Here is a 25,031-nt window from a genome sequence, read left to right on the forward strand (position 1 = left end):
CTCTACAGGAACCCATAAACAATGGCCTTACTAAAGCCAGCTCTAGCTCTGGAAATCACATCCAACTTATAGTGCTTGGTGAATGTATGCACAGAAGACTAGGTAGCTGCCTCAAGAATACAGTTAGTATCCAAACTCTTGAAAAAAGCAGCCGAAGATGCCACACAGCCCTAGGTGAATGAGCCTTAACAGAAAAATAAAAGTTATTGCCATGGAAGGTATAACAAAAAGAAATGGCCTTAGAAATCCAAGAAGAAATAGCTTGCTTGGAAACAACCAAACCTAAGGATCCAGGATGAAAAGAAACAAAGTTGATCAGATTTATGAAAAGTCTTAGTCTTATCCAAATAAAATCTGAGTTATCTATGCACATCCAAGGTGTGAAACACCTTCTCACTAGCAGACTGCAGTGGGCAAATGAACAGACTGATTAACAGACAATTCATTCACCACCTTAGGCATAAAAGGAGGATTAGTATGAAGGGACAGCCTGTCCTTATGGAAGACTAAAAAAGGAGGAAAAGCAATAAGTGTCTGAAGCTCAGACACCCGTCTGGCAGAAGTAAGGGTTAACAAAAGTACAGTCTTCCAAGAACAAAGCTGAAACTGCGGGCTCAAAAGAAGCCTGTGTCAATTTTTTTAAAACATAATTAATATCCCAGTGAAGAGAGGCAAGCTTTCTAGGAGGTCCAATATGAAGGATGCCTTTAAGAAACTGTTTAGCCTCAAATCTAGAAGCTAAAGCAGGTAATAAAATCAGACAAGCAGAGATGGCTGATAAGTGTGCCTTAACATAAGAATAAGCCAACCTAGCATTGAGCAATTCACACAGATAAGACAGAAACTAAGGAGTATGCACAAAAAGTGAATCTAGGTTACAAGAAAGATACCAAACAGAAAACCTTTTCCATTAGGACAAGTAGGATTTCCCAGCTGTGGTTTTATTGCCTTCTGCAGGACCCTAAGCACAAGCTTGGAAAAAATGTATCTATGTGGAATCAAAATCCTATCACCCACAGTGGCAGCTGAAGAGTGGACAGGTGCAGATGAATGAGAGATTCCTTGTCTTGCGTTACTAGGTCCATCCTGTGAGGTAACTTGTGATGACTGCACTTGGCTAAATGCAGAAGAGGGAAACAATGCTGTGTTGACTAGAAGGGAGTTACCAATAAGACTTTGGGAACATCCTGTTGTATTTTAAACAGGAATGAGGGGAAGGGGAGGAAAGGCATAAAGAAACATCTTCCAAAAAAGAGGGGGCATACACCTTCCAAACCAGAGGACCTGGTATTACGGCATAAAACAGAGGAAGATGTCTGCTGAGAGTGCAGGCAAAAAGATCCATTTGAGGAGTACCCCACTGGGGGACAATGTCCAGAAACACATCCCTGTGAAGCATCTATTTGTGGGATTGAGTTATGGACCTGCTCAGAGAGTCTGCCACAATGTTTTGACCTGAGGGAATGTAAATTCCCTGAAGTTTCACTTGATACTGGATGGCTTAGTTCCCACACTATTGCCCCATCTCACATTTGTTGAAATACCACATCACTGTGGTATTGTCTGTAAACACCCTGAGAGGTCCAGGGAAGAAAAGGGAATGAAAGGCCTGAAGAGCCAGCAGAAAAGCTCTCATTTATTTGACGTTTGTGTGGTCTTTTTGTTGATAAGGTAAGCAAACTTCCCTGTACCTTTATGGAGCCTAAGGTTGTTCCCCATCTGAAGCATTTATGAACGGCTCTTAAGAGGGAAGGGGTGGTTGAAAAGGGAGACCTGGATTGAGAATCAACTGCTGAATGCACCACTGAAGTTCCATCTTGAGACATGGGAAAACTGAAACTAAAAAATTGAGGGGATTAGAATGCTGAAGCCAAACTGACTTTTGAGAACCCACTGAATTTTTCTCATGTGAAGGTTGGCAAATGGAAGCATAGGAATGGTGGAGGCCGTGAACCCCAGTGCTCTCAGAAATTCCATGGCTGTTACTGGAGAGAGGAAGAAGGGACAGAAAGAAAGAAATGAGAGTTAGGACCTTAGGAGGAGGCAGGGATGCCAGCATTAGAACAGCCTGGAGCCTGCACCCCAAAAATATACGATCCTGTGAAGGAGTCAGAAAGGACCTTTTGAAATTTATAGCGAACCACAGGCTCTGCAGAAGGGAGATGGCAAAATGAAGATTATGTAGCAATACCTCTGGAGAGGATGCCTGAAAAAGGAGGTTGTCCAAGTAGGGAAAAAGTTGAATCCCCACTAGCCTGCAAAAAGCAATCACAGGAGCAAGGCATTTGGTGAATATCCTTGGAGTAGTAGAAAGGCCAAAAGGCAAAGTACAGAAATGAAAATGCCAGGAAGCAACAGCAAAATGTAAAAACTTCACGAAAAGGGGATGAATAGGGATATGAAGGCAAGCATCACTGAGGTCCAGAGACACCAGAAATGCCTGAGGCAGCAGCAGAGGAAACAAGGTCTGAAGGAACACATCAACATTCGAAAAGAAGGGACCTTCAGAAAGGTGCTTAGGTGACAGATATCCAGAATAGCCTTCCAAGTGCCCTCTTTACTGGGAACAAAGCACATTCTGGAGTAGAACCCCTTCCCCCTTCAGAAAAATGGAATTTTCTGAATAGTTCCCAGAGTCAAAAGATACTGAAGCACCATTGGAAAGAAGGGCAACTGCTCCTGAGGGGGCTGAGAAATTCCCATAAAAAAGGGGGAAGAGATTTCCACACCATGAAATACCCTAGTCGAACAATGGACAGAACCCAGGAATCCTGAGAAATCTTTAATAAGACAACAAGGGACTGGGAAAGATGATGTGAAAGAGGAATGTGGCCGGGAAGAACAAGATATTCAGACAGCACCTGGTTTGTCAGGAAAAGGAGACTTCTGTGTCACAGTAGTCTGGGCAGCTTCAGCAGGAGGAGCCCACTTCTCACCTTTTTTCCCCTTTGGGAGGGGGGGGGGGATGAAATCGGCCACAAACAAAGACCGTCTTATTAGGGTAATTTCTCTAAAATTGAGGCAAGAAAGGAGAAACAAAAAACATGTTCAAGTTCCTGGAAGGCCTTCCCCTTATCCTGAAGTGACTTAAAAACATCAGCAGCAGCTTCACCAAACAACCTTTTGTTTTCTACAGTAGCATCCATCAACTTAGTCTTAATATCATCAGGCAAAGATTGAAGCCAAAGCCAGGAATATCTCATCACAGAACCAACAGCAGCAGCTCTAGGGGAAGTCTCTGCTGCTTCATTACTACACTTAATGGAACAGCGAGCCACCTAGAAAGAAGTCCCTAGCAGAGAAAGAGCAGAAGTCTTCCCTTCAGAGTCAATGAGATCAGAAATTACCTGACAGGCTTGAGAAACAAGAGTCAAAATAAATCTGGACACATGGGTCTGATAACCGACAGTCAAGGTAGCACAGGTATAAACCTTCTTACCTAGCCTCTCCAGGGTTCTGCTGTCTTTATCAGAAGGAAGTAACTTAGTAGAAGGCAGTAACTGAGATGGATTATCAGATGTCAAAGACACCACAGAAAGGTCAGCAGAAGGACACTTAGAGACATTTGGAGTCCTCAGGCACCCTATAATAAAACCTATCAGGTTTCTTGGGGGCAGTAGGCTAGGAATCTGGGGCCTTAGATGCAGTAGAAAAAGCATCCAACAATGCAGCCAAAACAGGAGGAATAGCAGCAGGTCTAGCCATTTGCAAAAGCTCGTAGTACCTCTTCTGAATCTCAGTAACCTAAGCACAATCCCATTTACAGAACTCCATCATTCTACAGATTGTGTCCCTAAAATAAATCTCCTCAAAAGGGGTGGACTCTTCTTCAGACCCATGGTCCAAAGAAGACTGAAATTGAGATGAATAAGCAAGGGATTCTTCATCTAAATCCACCTCAGAGGAATCCTGTTCCCTGGATCTTTTAAGGAGAGTAGAGGACCAAAAGGGGACAGGAACAGAAACTTCATGTGTAGATTTCAAAGCCATATCAGTATCAAACAACCCCCAAGTGAAATTCTGCCATTCACTCTGAGGGTCCTTAGGAGCTGGGGAAACATGCTTTATTTTTTTTTTGTTTTGAAAAGGACATCTGCCTTGTGAAATTCAGAAGGTTCAGACCCTGGACTGCACTCAGTAATTGTAACTGGAACTTCCTCTCTAACCAGAATCTGAGGAAAATCCCTGGGCCCTTTGGAAATCATCAGCTGCGGTTCCCCGTGAACATCCAAAGTAGATGTCTGCAAGGCCTCTTGGATCCACGACAGCCTCCAAAATGGTCACAGCAAAGGAATTTAACTGCAGAGCCAGTAATCCTTCAGGCTTTCACCAGCCTTGGGAGAGATATCCAGCACAGGCAGCACAGCAAAAGAATTGGACCAAGATTTCTTGGGCTTTTTCTTCGTGGAGAACTGAAACTTGGAGTGGGAAATTCCTTCCATGGTGTCTTTCGCTAAAAGCTTAAGATGTTGGTTCTTCAAGCACAAGGCCAAAGAGAAAAGGTGACTTCAGAGAGACTTTGGAATGAGATCCTGACAAACAGAACACAACGTCTGGTTTGGCACAGAGGCAAAATAAGCACTGATCCTGACAGTCTTTATGGGGAATCTGTCTCCCACACTGGCACTTACCTTTTCTGGATGACATGAACCACACAAGCAGCACACAAAAAGATAAAAGATAACAGCAGAAAAAAAAACAATGGGACACTTATCTGAAATGGTTTGGTGATCCAGTAAACGAAGCAGGCATTCAGACCGATGATCAAAAGATGGCGTTTGGACTGGCAGCAAAGATGTTCTGAGGACTGTACATCCAGACATCAACTTTATGCTCTATGCTATACACAGGGAGCATACATGTGAAGTACAGCATACCTTAAAGCAACCTAAGGGTTTTGATACACTGCTGGATGTTAGGCCGCCCATGGCAGGGGATCCCTATTGTAAAGAATACTGCTGAAATGGAAGGACATCACCTATGAACAGAGTTTTAGAAAGGTCATACAGAATGATATTGGAAAGGTAAACACAAAGTTAGCATAATGAATCAGGCTTCTGAAAAAAATGTTTCTTATACACACACAAAAAATACTTCTTTTCCACCAAGTGAAACATCCCTCACCCCAAATCATGACCCAGTCACATAAGAGCTATTACATACAACAGCTGCTCACCTGCTATTACATGGTTTCTCACATAAGAGAATATATAGACAAATAAAAAAAGACAAATGAGACACTTTGGGTGCTGATAAGTGCTTTCTAAACTGAGTGAACTAATTAATGCAGACATGCATGCTTGCATGTATGTATTTAAGTATTTGTGTGTATGTAGTCCCATGAATGAATAAGAAACATAAATACATAATTACTTTTATCTACCTATTTACAAGTTAATCAGACAGGGGGACTGGTCTACAGACCATTTTCAGCAATGGCCCGGGTTTCAAAAAGCACAAATCACTGATAAGTGAGATATATTTAAAGTTCACCTTATACTTTAGTACACACTTGCCAAATATTGTTATAACAAAAGTAAGATACACTTAACAGAAATGAAAGCAAAAACTTGAAAACAAGAAAAATGTAATACTTGCTAAAGACCAACAGTCACTAGACAATTTTAGACTTCCAAGATGGCTGCACATTGAATAACAACTTAACTCTTGCTCTCCCAAGTGTGAAAACAGAGACTCAAAAGAGAAGGACAGCAGACGTTTGTGTTTATGGGTACAGTTCTGTAACTTCCTAGTAAGTGTACTGCCTGGATGCCAGGAAAAAAAGAAATACAGAGCACCTGGAAAAAATCAGCTACAAAAAGCAAGGAAAAAACATTGACTGAGAAACATTCTGCAGCTCTTCAGCAAAAAACAATGCAAACTCCAGTAACAGCTTCCAGTAACCTACAGGAAGACAAGACAACTGCATACAGACCTTGTTAAAATAAACAAAACTCTGATGGAGTACATTAACACAAACAAGAATAGACTGGGAAAAAATGGAAGAAGCTTTATACAAATATTTAGATGAGGTGATAAATCTGCAAAAATCAGAGGATGAAGTAAAGAAAAGACTGGCTGAATATGAGACTGCTCAGAAAGAGAGGTTTCAAAAAATAATAGAAACAGAGAACAGAGCACATAAGGAAAAGCTGTGATTTTTCAGCTATAGCAGGGAAGCTGGAAGGAACACACTGCATTAATTTTAAGAAAGCACAAATAAGCAACTGGACTGGTATTCCACAGCAGTTGTTGTCAGTTGAAAGGGCATACTGTGTGTATGCTCCAAACTTGGCTATGAGAAAACAATCTAGACTTTTAATAATAAAGATGCAATCCTACCAGCAGAAGGTGTTAATTGCCATAGCCGGTTTTAGGCATCAGCGAACCCTGCGGTCGCTGTGGGACACCTGGTCCTGGGGGGGGCCCAACCACAGCAAGTTATCTTATCTTGATATTTTGTAACATGTCTGTCAAACCAACAAAAGCTAGTACAGCAATCTTGTATACTTTATAAAGCAGGTAAGTAATAATAACTCATATTTATCTCCTTCAAAATTCAAACATCTTTAGTTATAGTATTTTGTCAAGTAGCAAGCTTTATAATTTCATTAAATATTTTACCAATGACATAATGCCCCGGCCTAGGTTAAGCCCTGATGGTGGACATCCTCTTCACTAAAATTAACAACATAGCCGGTTTTAGGTACCTGCAATAGCTGTGGCTGGAGGGTCCCCTTAATCATCAATGATTGTGTGGGGGGCCCCACAAAAACTGCTGTTGGTTGGGGAAAAATGAGGAGAAAAAAATTATTAAGTTTCAATTATACTCTTTAACCTGAACAGGACTGTGATATGACCCTGTTAGGACAAAGCTGTAATGAACATAAGCAAAATAAGCACTACAGAGATCAGCAGCCCAGGGTGACTGATCTCAATGCAAACTGTGGAGTTTAAGAAGAGCTGATGCTTCTAATCTTCAGAAATGGTTTCTCTTTCAAGGTTTTTATACATACTGGCAGAACAACTGATACTGTAACTCTCAACATCTTTGCTGAAGAATTATTTTCAGTGATAAAAATAATAGCATAATAAAGTCTCAAAATGAGGAACACATTTTATGTATTACTCTAATTAATTTAAAAAGTTACTATAATAACACATTTTCCATCAACATGCATTTTTAGACAATAAGTATAAAACTCTGATGACTGGATTTATTGTGACAGCAAAATTATGAGACAAAATCAGGAATATCTGTGAAATTAGGGATAGTGATAGGTATTCATTTACTCCTCACTGAGGTAAATAAAAGTGACTTATCCCTGTTGCTGTTTGATGACTGCTAAACGCAGTCACTGATCTTGTGTAGTAGTACTAGTGTTGTACAATGTACTTGCTGAAATAAGTACAAAATTAGCATTGGTGTGTGTGTGTGTGTGTGTGTGTGTGTGTGTGTAAAACATATCACATAGTTTTATCAATGCACATATCTATTATTCTTCAGGGTCTCAATAAAAATGTAGCTAACAAGTGATTGTATTTCAAAGGTAAGGCATAAAATATATCACAGAGCATTCAGACACTTGGATCTGGTGGGCCCCACTCCCTAAACTGTATAAATGGATACAGGAGGCTCCCTTAATCATCCTTGACTGTGGGGACCCTAAAAAAGCTGTTTTTGATTGAGGAAAAATGACGAGAAAAAATGCTTTCATTTTCTGATTGCACTCTTTAGCCTGAATGGAGTTATATGACCCTGTTAGGATAAAACTGATAATAGCCTTTGTCCTCAACCACAAACATTCTAAAACATCCCTGCTCAGATGCTTGTGTACAGAAGTTTACCATAGGTTATGAGGGTGCTGGGGATTGTGTAGTTACCATTTCCTTTACTTTTCTAACAGACCTCAGAGGCATACAAAGAAAGTTACTTTAGCTCCTGTAGGGGCAGTGTACTGCCTGGTAGCAGCAAAGTAGAATACATTATTGCAATCATTATTTATTTTCACTTTCCTCACAATCAAACCATCAGGCACATATACAGCTGGTTGCCTTTGGGGGTTAGGATCGAAGAGTAAGTAGGCATGCTATGTATATGTATTTCAGAAGTCACTTGAAATATATGACTGTGGCCATTTGAATCTCTGCTTTCATCCCAATCTAACACTAGAGGGTTGCATAGGCAGTGACTGTCTTTTTGGGAGGATTAGGGAGGCAGGCAGTATTCCCGTACATGATCTGTGCAACCTCACAACAATTGACTTGTTAATTTATTTTGAGCTACTATTTTTGTCAGCTTTGAATTTTAAGCCTTGGATACAACTTGTCTTCATTGAAAGAAAAAAAATAAGACTGAAATTCTTTTTTCTTACTCACGATTTTTGTTTAGGCCACTTTTGGATTGGGCACCGGCTTAACTGAGTTATTTCCTAAATGGTTATTACTGTGCTGTCTTGGTCAAGAAAGTATATTGAAAAGACGGAAGGAAAACTAAAGCTGAACAGCAATATTTAATTTCTTTCCTTAATCATCATTTCTGTTCAAGCCATCATCGAGTAAAAATAAATAAACTTAAAAAGCACTTTAGAGCATATATAAAGTTATGGCTTCTTGAAAAAGCTAAAGAAAAAAAAAGTATTGTGCATAAGTGGGAAGCCCAGCATGGGGAAAACTCTGGAGGATGTTTTTTTTTTTTTTTTTGGTGGGGGCTGAAACAGTAAGCAGTGCCTAGGCTTCCATTGCACATTAGTTCTCCCCTGTACATATAGTTGTTGTAATGTATCTTTGTTACACATAAATACCAGTAACTGTAAAATGTCCCTTTGTGAGATGGGCCAACACAGTGTGGTATGTACGCCTGTTGTAACAAGATCATTGTAGCTACAGGTCATTCTGTGTATACTACTCCTAAAAGCCTGCAGCATGAACTAAAAAGATGGATAGAAGTGGTGGCAGTGACAGGGTGATACTTAGACTGAAAGTGCCCAGGGGGGCCCCAACTTGACATTTGCTAGGGGGCCCCAAAATGCTTACACCGGCCCTGTAATTGTGACAGAACTGTCAGAAGGACAAAATACTAAAAGTGGGAGACAACAGAGTGTTTGTGGAGAATGTTTACTCATTGTACACCAGGCATAAGAAGAATAAATTAATTCCGCTATTCAGGGAATCTCGAGATGCAGCTGTCTTCAAGGTATCGTTTCTCCTGGAGGGGCAAAATCATTTTTGGATGAAGTACATACTAAAAAGGAAATACAAAAGTTTGTCCACCAAAACTGAGCTATGAAACAGAAGGAGATTCTGCTTCTTGTTCTTCTGGTAATAAAGACCATAATGAGACTGTACCTGTGAAACATTTTCCACTGTTTCAACACAGAATGTTGGAGAGAAGCAAGGGAACATGAGAATTGACTAGAAGAATCGATTGTAAGTTGGAAATGATGCAGAGACAGGATCTGGGAGATTGAGAGGAACAGCAATAAAACCAGTACCTTATTTTGGGATTACAATGCAATAATTATATTTGTGGAATATGAAAGTACAAGAAAATCTGGAAATATTGGACTTTTCCAGAATTTGTTGGATTTGTGGGGGACTCTAAAGTACATGGTTTTCTTTGTATGCTATAACATTTTCTGAGTTATTTTTAAGTGTAATGGGGATTGTAAAAAGTTGCTGTTCTTTGCTTGTTCTCATTCTGGCATGGGAGATGACTGGAATAAGGACCTCAGACTGATTTAATAACAAGTTTTAAGAGAAAACAAGCAAATGAAAAAGAATATTGAATATTATGAGGCTTTTTTTTCTAGCAAATGAATTTAGGGTTATAGTAGCAATTCTGTATCTGGCCCTCGTATCTCCATGGAAACAATCTAATAAAGAGAAATTGACTACATTGTTCTCATGTCTACATGGAGACAATCTGATAGAGAGAATCTGGCTAGGAAAAAAAGGAGAGAGAAACTGCCTAGCAGATAATATTCTCTTAAAGCATTTGGGGATTTTACCAGCTGGAAGAACTATAAAGATAAGACAAAAACAGTTAGCACTTAGAAGCACAGGCTGCACCATGCGTCTTAGGATGGATAATTGTTCTTCTAGGTTAACGCACGTCTGTGAGTGTGGCTGACAGTTTGGGACATTTGTTCCTATTAGAAGGGTAAAACTTCAATAATTGAAGATGTACATAGTTTTGTGTGTTAATATTAAAATTATTAGGTTTTAGGGGGTATTTGGGGTTTGTTTGGTTTTTTTTGTTTGAGGGCTTTCAATAAAACAAAAAGTTTTGTAGGATGTGACATAGGCTCAAATGGATGCGACAAGAAACAACTATACAAAAGGTCAACCTGCCAAACAGTGTATGCATATAACACAAAGCTGGGACTAGACAATTAATAAAAAAGGTGTGATACAGAAAAGGTGGGAATACCAACTTTTTAGTACAATGATGCTTTCTGCAATGTCTTTAAATGTCAATAGATAAATACAAAAAAAAGAATAGTGAACTACATTAAAAATGTAGAGTGCAAATAGCTATGTTACACGAGACACACTTGGAAATAACATGTGATTTTGATAAAGAAAGGTATTCAGGATGGTTATTCAGTGGAATATCTGGGACAAAGAAAAAGAAGAGTACTGATATTAATTGCAAGAGGAGTTCCAATAGTGATAGAAGAGGATACAAACTATAATAATGGCAGATTTGTAGTGCTTAGGGGCTACTGGCAAAGAAGGAAGATTACACTGGCATGTATTTATATTGCACCTAGAACTGCTACAATGGAGCTTAGGAAAAATAATCAGTTTTCAGCAAGGAATATTACTTATAGGTGGGAACTGGAATTTGACGTGCAGCAGTGAAGATGTGTCTGGGGGGCCCAGAAAGGAAAGCACAACAAAGAAGGGTAGATTTTTGAAGAAAATGTATGAAAATATTTGGCATGGAAGATGTGAATTCAATAACAGGAATTTGGACTGAATTTATATATTATTCCCCAAGATATAAAAACTGGGCTAGATTACACAGAATTTACATTTCACAGGAACATGTGCATTTAATTGAAGGTATTGATATGCACCCTATAACTATTCAGATCATACACCAATAATAATTAAAATAAAATCACATTGTAATGAAATAAAAATGACACACTGGCGCTTTCCCACCTACCTGTTGAAAAGAAAGGAATTTAAGGACTGGGTAGTGGAGATTATTCAGGAGCTATTCAAGAGGATAAAAATTATGTCTGAAAATATTGCTAGGGAGTGGGATAAAATTAAGATGGAGTTTAAAAACAGGGTGGAAATAAAAGAAAGGGGGTTATGGTTAAGAAGCAACAAGAATTATTTAGACAGAATGACAAATGTTAAAGTATTGTAGAATAGGGGGAATCTCACGGAACAAGAAGAGAATCAACTGCAGAATGCTAATAAGAAAATAAGGGATTACCTCAGTAATATACATGAGTTTAGAAAGACTGCTGTTAAGCAACTGTTTTTTGATAACAGCACGACTCAGGCAACAAAGTAGAAAGAGCTGTCACCAACCTTAGGGAGCCTATAACAAGGAGTGTAACAAGAGATCCTGTAGAGGTATTAGAAATATTTCAGAAATTCTATGAAAAACTGTATAAAACACAGAAAAATAGAAATCAAGAAAGATACAAATGGAAATTTTATGGAAGATTTAAACATGCCAAGGTTAGAGGTAGATGAAGCTCAATTACTAATGGTTAGAATAGGAGGAGATGAGATAAAAATTGTGATGTATAACAAATATACAGAAAAGTCCCCAGGAATAGATGGTATTCCTATGGAAGTTTGGAAGCTAGGAGGGAAAAACTGATGAAGAGCTGGAAGGTTATGTTTAACAGTATTGTTAGAGGAGAAGTACCAGCATCCTGGAAGAAAACAGCAGCAGCTGTAATGCCTAAAGAGGGCAAAGATCCATCAGATCCAGCTTCATACAGGCCCATTTCAATACTAAACCATGATTATAAAGGGAAGTATAGTGTAAGAAAATGCCACTGTTGGTGGGTCTTGATGCAGAGAAAACATTTGACAGAGTAAGCTGGGACATTATGAGTAGGGCAATAGAAGCGTTTGCATTTCCTGAAAAAATTATAGGTTGATTAGAAGGATATAAGAGGGATCCGAGGTGAAAATTAAAGTGGGTGGGGCACTCTGATAACTTCTGCTTGAACAAAGGAACCAGGCAGGGTGTCCTCTTTCCCCTTTGTTGTTTGCATTACATTTAAAAGAAAATAAGGGACTCGGAAATTCAAGGATATAATTGGTATGGTAGTCAAGAAAAGCTGGCTCTATTTGCAGATGATATTATTTTATACCTGACAAAACCAAAAGAGAGATTACAGTGTTGTGGAACACAGTTTCAAATCTTTTCAGGATACAAAATGAATGAAGCTAAAACAAAGGCAATAGAGATAAATTATAAAGCCATTTATGAGCTGGGGAAGCAATATCCATATTTATGCGGACATGATAAAAGGACTTATTTAGGGGTATGGACTAAAATGATTCTGGTGTGGCAGCTAAGGATATGTGGGAAGAGACTAAACAAAAGATAAAGCAAAAACTGAGAAAAATGGAAGCTTTGTTATATGGATATGGATATGGATAGCAAGATACAAGCAGTTAAAATGCTTTTAGTTTCATTAGTCTTATATACAGGGCAGGCATATTTTTATCAACCAGAGGTAAAGTTGTGGATAGCAATTAATAAAGAGCTGAAGGATATTACCTGGGAGGGAAGACTGCAAGAGTCAAGTGGGATAAGCTGATTCTTCCAGTAGAACAGGGCGGATTGGGATTACCCAACTTGAAGGGGTATTTCAGAGCTACACCTTTAAGTCTCCTATACATAGCACAAACAGAAAACTATAATTCAAAGTGGAAAGGGATGATGATGAAACGGGGGGGGGGGGCAAGAAACAAGGCGAGACTGGGATTTTGGATGCAGGTTTTTAAGGAGTACAACAATAATCATACAGAATGTTATATCTATAAAATAGCAGAAAGTATCCTAAGAAAGTACAGTTTTGTACCTACCATAAATGTAGATGTTCGAGTGCTAATACAGCTGCAGTCATAACAGATGGGTTCTCCTGCTGTCAGGCGGGTCCTCGGTCGGCCGAATTCCAAAGTCTAGGTCTGGCGTAGGTTGTCGTCGCTTCTTCCCTTACGTCAGTGCGCCAGGGGTATAAAAAAAACAGCCGACACCATTTTCTTCAGTTTTTCTTGCCCCAGATGTCAGGTGCCCCCAGAAGGAAGGCAATACATACATTTGTGTAATAAAACAATGCAATATAATCAAAATACAGTAGTTGCAAGCAAATACACCATAAAAGAATACCCCAATCAGGTTGTATGAGGAGGTGTTAGCCAATAGGCCTGTCCCAAGACGGGAAGGAGGGAGGGAAACCTGGACTGCAGCTGTATTAGCACTCGAACATCTACATTTATGGTAGGTACAAAACTGTACTATTTTCATCATGCATACAGCTGCAGTCATAACAGATGGGTGGAATCCCAAAGCTAAGAAAAGGGTGGTAGGCACTAGGTGGAACTAGGAGGAGCCAGAATGCCCTGCAAGACTGCAGTGGCAAAGCCCGCTCTAGTTTTAGAGTATAATGGTAGGTGGTAGTGCTTGGAGAAGGTATACACTGAACTCCAAGTGGCTGCTTCCAAAATATCTTTGGTAGGAACTCCTCTGAGGAAAGCTGCAGAGGTAGCTGTGGCCCTTGTGGAGTGAGATCTGATGCCTGCAGGTACAGGTTTACCATGAAAAGAGTAACAAAAGCGTATGCAGTGGGCTATCCATTTTGAGATTGTCTGTTTGGAAATTGGCTTCCCTTGAGCTCCTATAGCATAGGATACAAAGAGCTGTTCTGATTTTCTGAAAGGCTTTGTTCTGTCCAAATAATAACGCAGCTGTCTGTGGATGTCCAAGGAATGTAGTAGTCTCTCCCCTTTGTTTTGAGGATTAGGGTAAAAGGTAGGTAAGTGTATAGCCTGATTCAAAGCTACCCTGGATACCACCTTTGGCATAAAGGACGGGTTGGTTCGTAAGGAAACTCTGTCCTGATGGAAGATGATAAAAGGCTGCACAGCCATGAGGGCTTGTAGTTCCGATACCCTACGAGCTGAGGTGATAGCCAGAAGTAAAGCTGTTTTCCAGGACAAATATTGCAAATCTGCTGAAGCAGCTGGCTCAAAAGGAGGCAAGGTCAGCTTTTCTAGAATGAAATTGAGATCCCAAGCAGGTATTGGCTGTTTCCTTGGGGGTTTTAAATTCTTAGCCCCTCTGAGGAACTGTCTTAAGGGGGGGTGAGAGAATAAAGGTGGATCAGTGTTGTATTCTGCAGAAATGACTGAGGCATGGATTTTGATGGAGGAGAAAGAAAGTCCACTGCTTAGCAGCTCAGCTAGATACTGTAATATTTGAGGTAAATTCAGTTTTCCAAGATTCTGGCCCTTTTTCTCATTCCAGGCACAAAAGCGTTTCCATTCTGCGGCGTAAGCTTTTCTAGTAGACGGCCTTCTGGCCTCCAAAATGACATCCTGCACCTCCATGGAGAATAGGGTCTGTTGTGATGTTAAGGAATCTTCCATGCGGCCAGATTGAGTGTTTTCAGCTGACTGTGAAGAGTTTTGAAGCTGTGCTGAGTCAGAAGAAGAGGCATTAGAGGTAGGGTCCATGGAGGGGAATGCGTCAGGCTCCTCAGGAGTGGGTACCAGTGCTGTCTTGGCCAGTCAGAATCATCTTTGGTCTGTCTGCTCTGGTTTTTAATAGAACTTTGGGCAGCACAGGAAGAGGTGGAAAGGCATAAACTATCATTGTTGTCCAACTGAAAAAGAGAGCGTCCGCTCTCCAGGCCTGTGGATGGAAAGTCCTTGAGCAGAATTTTGTCAATTGGTGATTTTTGTGGGAGGCAAAGAGATCTATGTCTGGCCTTCACCATGCTTGAATTATCTCTGTAAAAACTTGAGGATGCAACTTCCATTCGTGTGGATCTGTCATATTTCTGCTTAGGTCGTCTGCCAGCGTGTTTTCCTTGCCTGGCAAGTACTGTGCTTGAAGTTCGATTTGTAATTCCAGAGCCATGTTCCAAAGTGACATGGCCAGCCTGCATTGGGGGTATGAATGGGTTCCTCCCTGTTTTTTTTATGTACCACATTACTGTGGTGTTGTCTGTCCTTATCAATAGTTGACCTGGATGCAGAAGGTCTTTGAAAGCTATAATAGCATTTATTACTGCTAGCATTTCCTTTTGATTGATGTGAAGGTGCTTTTCTTTTTGGGACCATTTGCCCTGAATGCACCGATCTGTCATGTGCGGCCCCCAGGAATAGTCCGAGGTGTCTGTTGTGATGACTTGATTTGCTTGAGGCTTGCAGAATGGGAGACCTGTGTTTGTTTGGCATGCTTGAGCCCACCACAGAAATTCTTTTTGAAGACATGGAATTAGTGGTATTATTGTTTCCAAACTGTGGCTGTGTTGAGACCATAGGTTTTTCAGGTACCACTGACGTTTCCTCATATGCAGCTTTGCACATGGGATTAGTAGAATGCAAGATGCCATAAATCCCAGAGCCTGCAGGATTTTCCTTGCAGTCAGCCTGGTGAAATTTGCTAGTGTTCTGATGTATTGAGTTAGATGCCCCTGCTTCTCTGCCGTGAGGTAGGCCATCTGGGTGTTTGTGTCCAAGTTGGCACCCAGGAAAATTATTTTTTGAGAGGGTATTAGCCTTGATTTATTTTTGTTGACTGTGTATCCCAGAGAATTCAACAACATTATTACAAAAGCCAGATGTTTCAGAAGTATGTGCTTGCTGTCCGCTTGGATCAGGCAGTCGTCCAAATATGGGTATATTTGTATCCCTTGAAGTCTGCAGTAGGCAATTACTGATGCCAGGCATTTTGTGAATACTTTGGGTGCAGTAGATAAGCCAAAGGGCAATGCAGAGAATTGGTAATGGGTTGAACCTGCAAGAAATCTGAGGTATCTTCTGCAATTTTGTCTGATTGGGACATGCAGGTATGCCTCCTTGAGGTCCAATGTTACCAATCAAGACTCCTTGCCCAGCATGGGAAGAAGCTGCTGTAATGTGAGCATCTTGAATTTTGGTACAAGTAAAAATGTGTTTAGGATGAATAGGTCAAAATAGGTCTCCAATCTTTTCCCTTCCTTGGTACCAGGAATAGTCTGGAATAAAAACCTTGACCTTGTTCGTGAGTAGGTACCTCTTGAATAGCTTTCATGTCCATGAGATCTGAAATTTGTCTTTGTGCCTCTGCCCTTTGATTGTGTGGCAGGTTTGGCATGCCTCTCATTTTTGGAAGGGTGTGAAAATGGAATCTGTAGCCTCTGTTTATAATGTCCAGGATCCATTTGTCTTTTGTGACAATATGCCAATTTCTTGAAAATAATGGCAGTTTTCCGCCTAAGGGTGCTGCCATTTGAGCCTTGCTTGGCATTCAAAGGGGAAAGTCATTGGGCTTGCTTTCTGAATGGCTGCGAACTATCCTCACCACCTCTTTGTGTAGGAGCTTGCCATTGTCTGCCTCTAAACGATCCTTGAGATTGCCCTCTGCCCCTCGGGCGCCTGTATCTACCTCTTTGGGGTCTGTCCGTGGCTGGAAAGGACCAATTTTTGGAAGGCCAATTTCTACTGAAACGTGGAGGTTGTACCTGTAGAAAATATTTCACTGTTTGCATTGATTTAGCCTTTTCCTCAATTTTCTTTAATACCTCCTCAGCTTTAACACCAAATAATACATCCTTTTGTAGAGGGGCATCTAGTAATTTAGCTTTGACATGATCTGGTAAGGTTTGCTCCTTGAGCCAGGCATGTCTACGTATGACTGATCCTGTAACAGCAGCTCTACATGAGGCCTCTAGAGCATCAAAACCACATTGCAAGGTATGTTTACCCACTTGTTCTGCACTATGCATCAAATCCTGCAACTCCTTCAAGTATGGTTGTTCAGGTTGTGACATTTTACTTCTCAACTGTGATAACAGAAACTGTTGGTACTTTAGCATATGGAACTGGCAGTTTAATGCCCTCATGGTTAAGGTGGCCGAGGTGTATACCTTTTTTCCCCACCTTTCTAAGGATCTGGAATCTCTCTCTGAAGGTAATGGGTTTTTAGCAGTGGAGGCCTTAATCCCCTTGGGGCCCTGTGAGATAGTTTCTGGGTCAGCCGCATGGCTTTTGTATAGAAATTGGTGTGAGTCAGGAACTCGGTAGTACCTGTCAGGCTTGACTGGGGCTGGAGGTAAAGAATCCGGGTTAAGGCAGGCCTCCGAGTACACATCATCTAGTATGTCTAAGACAGGAGGTATAGCCAGAGGCCTGTGCTGAGGTAGCAAGAGAAAATACCTAAGCCTTTTCTTGGAATCTGAGTACTCTTGGCCTTCCCAGTGGAAGTGTTCCCTTAAGGTATGCAAGGTTTCCCCAAATGAGTAATCCTCTGGGGGGGGGGGGAGACAGAGGGAATGGACTCCTCAGCATCAGAATCTTCAAAAGGGGAGTAAGAATGCTCCTATTCACCAGAGTGCTCTGAAATAATGGAGGCCTGGTCAGAGGAGGGGGATTCTTCCTCCAATCTGGGCCTTTTGTCCGGGGGTGGTTGAGAACCCCTGATAAGAGTAATCAAATCCTCAGCCATTTTAAGCATCTGTTTTTTAGGCATGGGGCCTGGAGAAGGGCCCTGTGGAGCTTGTCTCTTAGGATGCATGGCTGCTTTAGACTTAGAGAAAGCCTTGAAAGAAAAAGAAGAGGAAGGTCTGAAGACACCTTGAGAGGAGGCAGACCTGTCTGCATTTTAAGATTCACCACCAAGAGTTGCTTCGGTATCTGTAGTCGGGGTGTGGGCCGAGGAGCCTGCGATCTCGGGCACAGAAGACACCTCCAAAGAAGTGTCGTCGGTAGGCAGGGGCTGCGTAGGCACCTCACTGAGAACCGGACCACCTGTAGTCGGCTTTGGCGTGGTGTCGGTAGAGGCCGCAGACCTCGTGTGTCGGTCCTTATCTTTGCGTTTTTTAGACAAAACTGGAGTAGGGGTATCCGATGACATAATATAGTTACATTTTTTGCCAAAATAATGCTGGGCGAACTCCGCCCGACGCTTAATGGTGCGTCTGTTGAATGTAGCACAAAAACGACAGACCGAGATGTCGTGGTCTGGGCCTAAGCAAGGAATGCAGAGGGAATGAAAATCCTTATGCGGTATTTAATTCCCACAAGAAATACAATTATTAACTTTGTCTGACATTGGTCTGAGGCAAGAAATGTTTCCCCAACGGGGTACTTAGCTTTCAAGAAGACTTCGGTTGCAAAATGTTCGTAATTTCAGAAGCTGGCCGACCGGCACTTGCGAACTGCTTCTGCTTCGGGCACCGCGCGTCATGAAAGACTGAAGAAAATGGCGTCGGCTGGTTCTTTTATACCCCTGTCACACTGACGTTAGGGAAGAAGCGACGACAACCGACGCCGGACTTAGACTTTGGAATTCGGCCAATCGAGGACCCGCCTGACGGCAGGAGAACCCATCTGTTATGACTGCTGCTGCATGCACGATGAACATCTAAGCCAACACGGGAATGAAGAAAGGAGATTCTGACAATAGGGATGACTGCAATTAGGGATACAGAAAACAGGTAAAGAAGTGGCTGGAATATATTTTGAGAAAACTGGCAAAGGAGCCAACGTACTGGCAGCAAATAACTAGAGATGAAAAGATGACAGAATGGGAGGACGCCAAGAATTTATTTGAACTGCAGGTTAGAGATAACCTTCCCTATCAAGGAATGATATCAAAGTATAGGCAGAGAGAAAAAAATGGGGGGGGGTCCTAAATTAAAGACCAGCACTGGTACAATGTTTACTAGAATCTAGAACAGAAGCTGCCATTAAAAAAGGAATAATTAGTAAAGCATACAAAATACTGCATGATAACTATAAGAATCAATCAGATGATGTTAGAAAGGATTGGGAAGAGAGACTGGATAAGAAATTCACAAAGAAACAATGGGAAGATATCTGTATGTCTCCCAACAATGCAAAAAAAAATCTAGAAGATTTAGGATTTTTGCTTGGAAATGTTTACATAGATATTTTTATACCCCAAGTAGATTCCAGAGAACTTTTCCTCAAGTAGACAGCAAAGTTGCAAGTGCAACGGATAAGAAAGAGGTAATTGGGAATATATTTTCTGGGGATGCAGTGAGTTGACAGACTAAGGATTTTCTGTGGGAAGCACTGTTGGAGATGCTGGGTAGGCAAGACTGGTCCGATGAGGAAGATGATTTTTCTGAGTTATGATTCAGAATTGGAACTACCTAGACATGGTAAGGCCTTGCTGTGTCTAATTATGGTGGCTGCCAAACAAGCAGTTACTAGAAAATGGAAATCAAAATCTAAACCATCTACACTAGCTGTAGTGAACATAGTAACAGATAAAATAACTGGAACCGAGATCCTTAGAAAAAGGTAAGTGCAAACTACATATGAAAAAATGGGAATTGTGAGAACAATACATACAGGGGAAGAATGAGGTTTAAAAGACGGCAGGACTTAAATGAGCTCTGTAATGTTTAATTGAAAATGATTTGGTAGATTATAAGTGATGTATAATGTTTGCAAATGGGAGTATGTCGGTAAGGTTTGTAATGCAAAATGCTTGCAACTAGGATTGTGTCAGTGTGATTTGTTTTCATTTATATAAATGTACGATTGCCTACGCCATAAATGATGGTATAATAAAGATGGTTCTTGTTTAAAAAATGGGCAGGAATTGAATAATGTATGTAATGTTGCTAAGGTTATATGATATATAACAATACCTGTGAAGTATAATGTTTATAAAGATGAGCTTGTTAACACAGTTTACTTTTATATAAATGTAAATTTGCCTATGTCACAACTGATAATTCAATAAAGCTGTTTAAAAAAGCAGTCACTTGACAATTTTAAAGAAAGGACAAACAATTAAGAAAGATTTAGCTGGGGAATGTTATTTGCTACCTTGTCACAGTTAATCCTGGGTATGTGTTTCTCACAAAACAGGGATACAATTTGCTGTGACCATACTGACAACAAGCTACCTCACAAGAATACTGTTGATCAAGTGAGAATGAGTATTCCAATTTTCATTTCCTTAGCAATCTTACCAAGAGAAAAACCCTTGTAGAGCTGAAGATATGCAGTGAAGAGACGTGCCAGACATGTTAATAATCGCCCACTTGTTTCTCCTCCATAGAGTTCATGACAACAGTGGACTAAGCCATATGCTGAACTACCATAGTGAGCTTTGTCCAGCACACCACAAAGCAGCTCTCCTTTCTGAATGATGACCTGCAAGACAAGACAATAGTTACTAATTGTTCTGAAAATTACTCAAATACAGAAAAAAAGTATTTCATGGCACATCAGAATTCTATGCCTGCTCAATCTACTTTTACTTTCCTGTTTCATACAGTAAAAGAAATGTGTTTTCCATATAAGATTATCAATGAAAAGAACCCTCCTTGAAAAGTCCTATGGTGGTGTTATCCTTTCCAAAAATTAGCATTTGGCAATTTGGCATATTTTCAAGAAGTTCCCACAATATGGGACAGACATACATCAGAGATACAGTGTGGAATCACTTGAGCTGGATCATGGTCAAATGGGGCCTTAGCAGGGTAATGGGTTGAGGTCTTCACCCACACAAAGCAGCCCCCCACTCCTCTGCCATTCCAGTGTCCCATTACTCGCCAATGACCATAAAAACTGTTCAAACCTGTCCGTGTACATACTATTTTCTTCTTTACTTTTACAGTGATTACAGATATTGAGATTTAATTTAAAACTTTTATTTCAAATTTTACAGCAATGACACTGATTGACATTTGCTAAGCAAAACAATACAGTCTCACAATGAAATCAGACTTTGCATTATCAACAGCACACTTCTCTGCCCGTGAAAGTCACATTCATTGAAATGCCATTCAAACTCACATTCAAAGAAAATGCATCTGGCCAGTGGGAGATTAAGTTTACATTTGGGCCGTTTTCAAACCATAGGCCCCTTCCCTTACACACATTTTTCAGACCATCGAGACATGCATGTGTTCTTTGAGTTACCTTTTTGATTGTATTAAATTACATTCCTTGTATAATACAGCATGACTTGGGTGTGTTTTAAATTTGTAGTTTTTAATATTTTTTCCAGTAAGCAATGAAACAAAATGTATGAACCAATAGTGACAAAACTGCCCATTTCAGAACATTTCAACCATAAAAGACCACTAAAACTTCTGTAATTACAATTCATTAAAATCAATTAATATGCACAATTTCTGCAGAAGTAAGTCATCCGAATAATTCTACATTAAAGAGATCTACAACTAACGAAGGGGTTGCTTCTGACAAACAACTTTATATTTCAGTGCTTCATCTATAAATTCAGTGCCTGCTACCATTTAAGAATAAATTGTCCATGTTACAATTAAGAAATAAATAAATAATTGTGAAGCTGGTAATACTGCATTAGGGAATGGATGGCAAATCTACAACAGATTCATAGTTACTCTGAGGCAAAAAATTAAAGTTAGTGGGCTCCTCACTGGTAATTTCTGTTTGAGCAGAGGAACCAGGCAGGGGTGTCCTCTTTCCCTTTTATTTGCATTATATTTAGAACCACTGACAAAGAAAATAAGGGACTCAGAAATTCAATGATATAATTGGTACGGTAGTCAAGAAAAGCTGGCTCTATTTGCAGATGATATTATTTTATACTTGACAAAACCAGAAAAGAACATTTCAGTGTGGTGGAACACTTTCAGGCAGTTTCAAATCTTTTCGGGATGCAAAATTAATGAAGCTAAAATAAAGGCAATTGCTGTAAATTATGTACCCACACTCAAATTGGTCATGTGATATAGCAAAGTCTTTTTTAAATTGGTGAAAAGGCTCTTGATGTTATTTCTGAAGTCTAGTATCTGGCTTAGATCAAAGTATTGTTTCATTGCTTGCATTATATCTACAAAATTGCTAGAATAAAGGAAAATAACTGGGTGATATTGTTCCCAGTTGTGGTTACTGGTATCGCCTGACATCACTGGAGTTGTCTGTGGTTAAAAGTAGTTTCAGTTTCCAGAGGTGGACATCTTTTTGTGATTTATTTAGAAATATATGCAAAGGGTCACAGGCAGGAATCAAGGTGGGAGGGCAGGTCTCTGATAAGCTGTGTTTGAAGAGAGGAAGCAGGCAGGGGTGTCATCCTTCACCTTTGTTATTTGTCTTATACTTCGAGCCACTGGCAGAGAAAATAAGGACAGACTCATGGGTATAACTGGTATGGCACACAAGAAAAATCAGCCTTATTTACAGATGCTGTTTTTTATTCTTGATAAATCCAAGAAAAAGAATATTGCAATGATGTGAAAAGTACAGTTGTGTACACTTACCATAAATGTAGATGTTCGAGTATATTCACTGATGCAGTTATTACATTTGGGTTATCTGCTTGCAGTTAGCCCTCAGTCGGCCTTATTAACAAGTCTTGGGTCCTGCGTCGGTTGCTGTCCCTTCTTCCATGACATCAGGTCGTCAGGGGTATAAAACATGCAGCCAACGCCATTACATCAGTTTTTCTTGCCCCAGATGTCAGGTGCCCCCCTAATGGGAAGCAATTAAATATATAAGTACAAAGATATATCTCCAACAAAAAAGCAAATACACCAAAAAGGCTTTTAAGCATAGTAAAGGAAAGTAGAGGTATAGTCAAAAGAAGTTAGGGGGCTGGAGGGAGGGTAAAGTACAGTTTTGTACCTACCATAAATGTAGATGTCCGATAGGTATGCATCTGCAGTCATAACATATGGGGTTGTCCTGCCTCAGGCAGCCCTTCGGTCGGCCGGATTCCAAAGTCTGGGTCTGGCCTCGGCTGATGTCGCACCTTCCCCGACGTCAGAGCGTCTGGGGTATAAAAGCATCAGCCGACGCCATTTTCCTCAGTTTTTCTTGCCCCAGATGCCAGGTGCCCTCTAGGAAGGCTAAATTTGGATAAATGCAGTAGAATTCCAAACATTTGCAAAATTGTACATATATATATATATATATATATATATATATATACATGTATATACAAACAAATACACCATAATAGATTCCCCCAGCTAGCTAAAAGAGAGGTAAACACCCTAGGAATACCACAGAGGGGTAGGAGGGAGGGTAAACCTGACTGCAGATGCATACCTATCGGACATCTACATTTATGGTAGGTACAAAACTGTACTATGTCCTTCAAGGATGCATCTGCAGTCATAACATATGGGTAGAATACCATAGCCAATCTGGGGGAGGAGGTACTAAGAAAAAGATGGTGTAGTTAAGATCCCCTGCAGGACTGCAGTAGCAAAGCCTGCTCTGGATCTGGAGTATAAAGGTAGATTGTAATGTTTGGTAAATGTATGCACGGAGCTCCAAGTAGCAGCTTCTAAAATGTTCTTGGTAGCCACCCCTCGTAGGAAGGCTGTAGTGGTGGCCATGGCCCTTGTGGAATGAGGCCTGATGTTTGCAGGAACTGACTTTCCATGAAAGGAGTAACAAAATCGAATGCAATTTCCTATCCATTTTGAAATTGTCTGTTTGGAAATTGCTTTTCCTTGCACCCCAGCAGCATATGCTACAAATAGTTGGTCAGTTTTTCTGCTACTTTTAGTTCTGTCCAAGTAGTAGCGTAGTTGTCTGTGTATATCCAGGGTGTGCAGAAGTTTTTCCCCCTTTATTCTGTGGATTTGGGAAGAACGTAGGCAAGTGAATAGCTTGGTTCAAGGATACCCTAGATACCACCTTTGGCATAAAAGTAGGATTAGTTCTTAGTGTAACTCTGTCCTGATGGAAGATAAGAAATGGCTGTACTGCCATTAATGCTTGTAACTCAGATACTCTTCTTGCTGAAGTTATTGCCAGAAGGAATGCAGTTTTCCAAGACAGAAACTGAAGATCCGCTGTTGCTGCTGGTTCAAAGGGAGGAAGTGTTAGTTTCTCCAAGACAAAGTTGAGATCCCAAGCAGGTAAAGGGGGTTTTCTTGGAGGTTTGATATTTTTGATCCCTCTCAGAAATTGCTTGAGGAGAGGGTGTGAGAAGATAGGTGGATCCACATTGTATTCTGCTGAAATTGCTGAGGCATGAATCTTAATGGAAGAATAGGAAAGGCCATTGTGGAACAGTTCTGCTAAGTATTCCAGAATATGTGTCATGCTTGCCACTGTCACATCTAAGCCTTTTGATGTGTTCCAAATGAAAAATCTTTTCCATTTAGCTGAGTATGTCTTCCTTGTGGAAGGCCGGCGAGCTTCCATGATAATGTCCTTCACTCTCTGTGATAAAACATTTTGCTTTGGATTTAAGGGATTTTCCAGGCAGTTAGCTGCAATGTTTATAAGTTGAGATGCATGATCTTGAAATTGTTCTGCGTCAGAAGAAGAGGCCACAGGGGGAGAGGCCATGGTTTTGCCTGTGACATGCTCCTCAATAGTGGATACCAGTGTTGCCTTGGCCAGTCTGGAGCTATCAGAATCACTCTTGGCTGTTCCTCCCTGATCTTCAGTAGAACCTTGTACATTAAAGGGAGAGGTGGGAAGGCATATACTTTTAGAGCTTTCCAGCTGAAAGAGAGAGAGTCCACCCTCCATGCTTGTGGGTGGTATGTCCTTGAGCAGAATGTCCTCAGTTGATGGTTGAGGGGGGAGGCGAACAGATCTATCTCCGGCGTTCCCCATGCCTTTGTTATGAGTTTGAAGATGTCTGGGTGCAGCATCCATTCGTGTGCATCCATGGTAGTTCTGCTTAAGCTGTCTGCCAGTGTATTTTCCTTTCCTGGCACGAACTGGGACTGCAGTTGGATATTGAGTTTCAGGCATAGCTCCCATAGATTCATAGCCAGCCGGCATAGAGGGTAGGAGTGTGTGCCTCCCTGCTTGTTTATGTACCACATGACCGTGGTGTT

The 25,031-nt window shown here is 40.7% G+C and overlaps 1 protein-coding gene across 1 annotated transcript in view; it reads right to left on the minus strand.

Moving 5' to 3' along the window:
- POLR1A (RNA polymerase I subunit A) overlaps positions 1-25,031 on the minus strand; it is a 2,269,619-nt gene that overhangs the window by 1,291,064 nt on the left and 953,524 nt on the right. Inside the window, exon 16 of the mRNA XM_044062330.1 lies at positions 20,205-20,388. Coding sequence (XP_043918265.1) covers positions 20,205-20,388 — 184 coding nt within the window. The remainder of the gene's footprint in view (positions 1-20,204; positions 20,389-25,031) is intronic.

The sequence above is a fragment of the Protopterus annectens genome, chromosome 2.part1 (assembly GCF_019279795.1).
Source record: "Protopterus annectens isolate FY-2018-M chromosome 2.part1, PAN1.0, whole genome shotgun sequence".
Classification (NCBI taxonomy): domain Eukaryota; kingdom Metazoa; phylum Chordata; order Ceratodontiformes; family Protopteridae; genus Protopterus; species Protopterus annectens.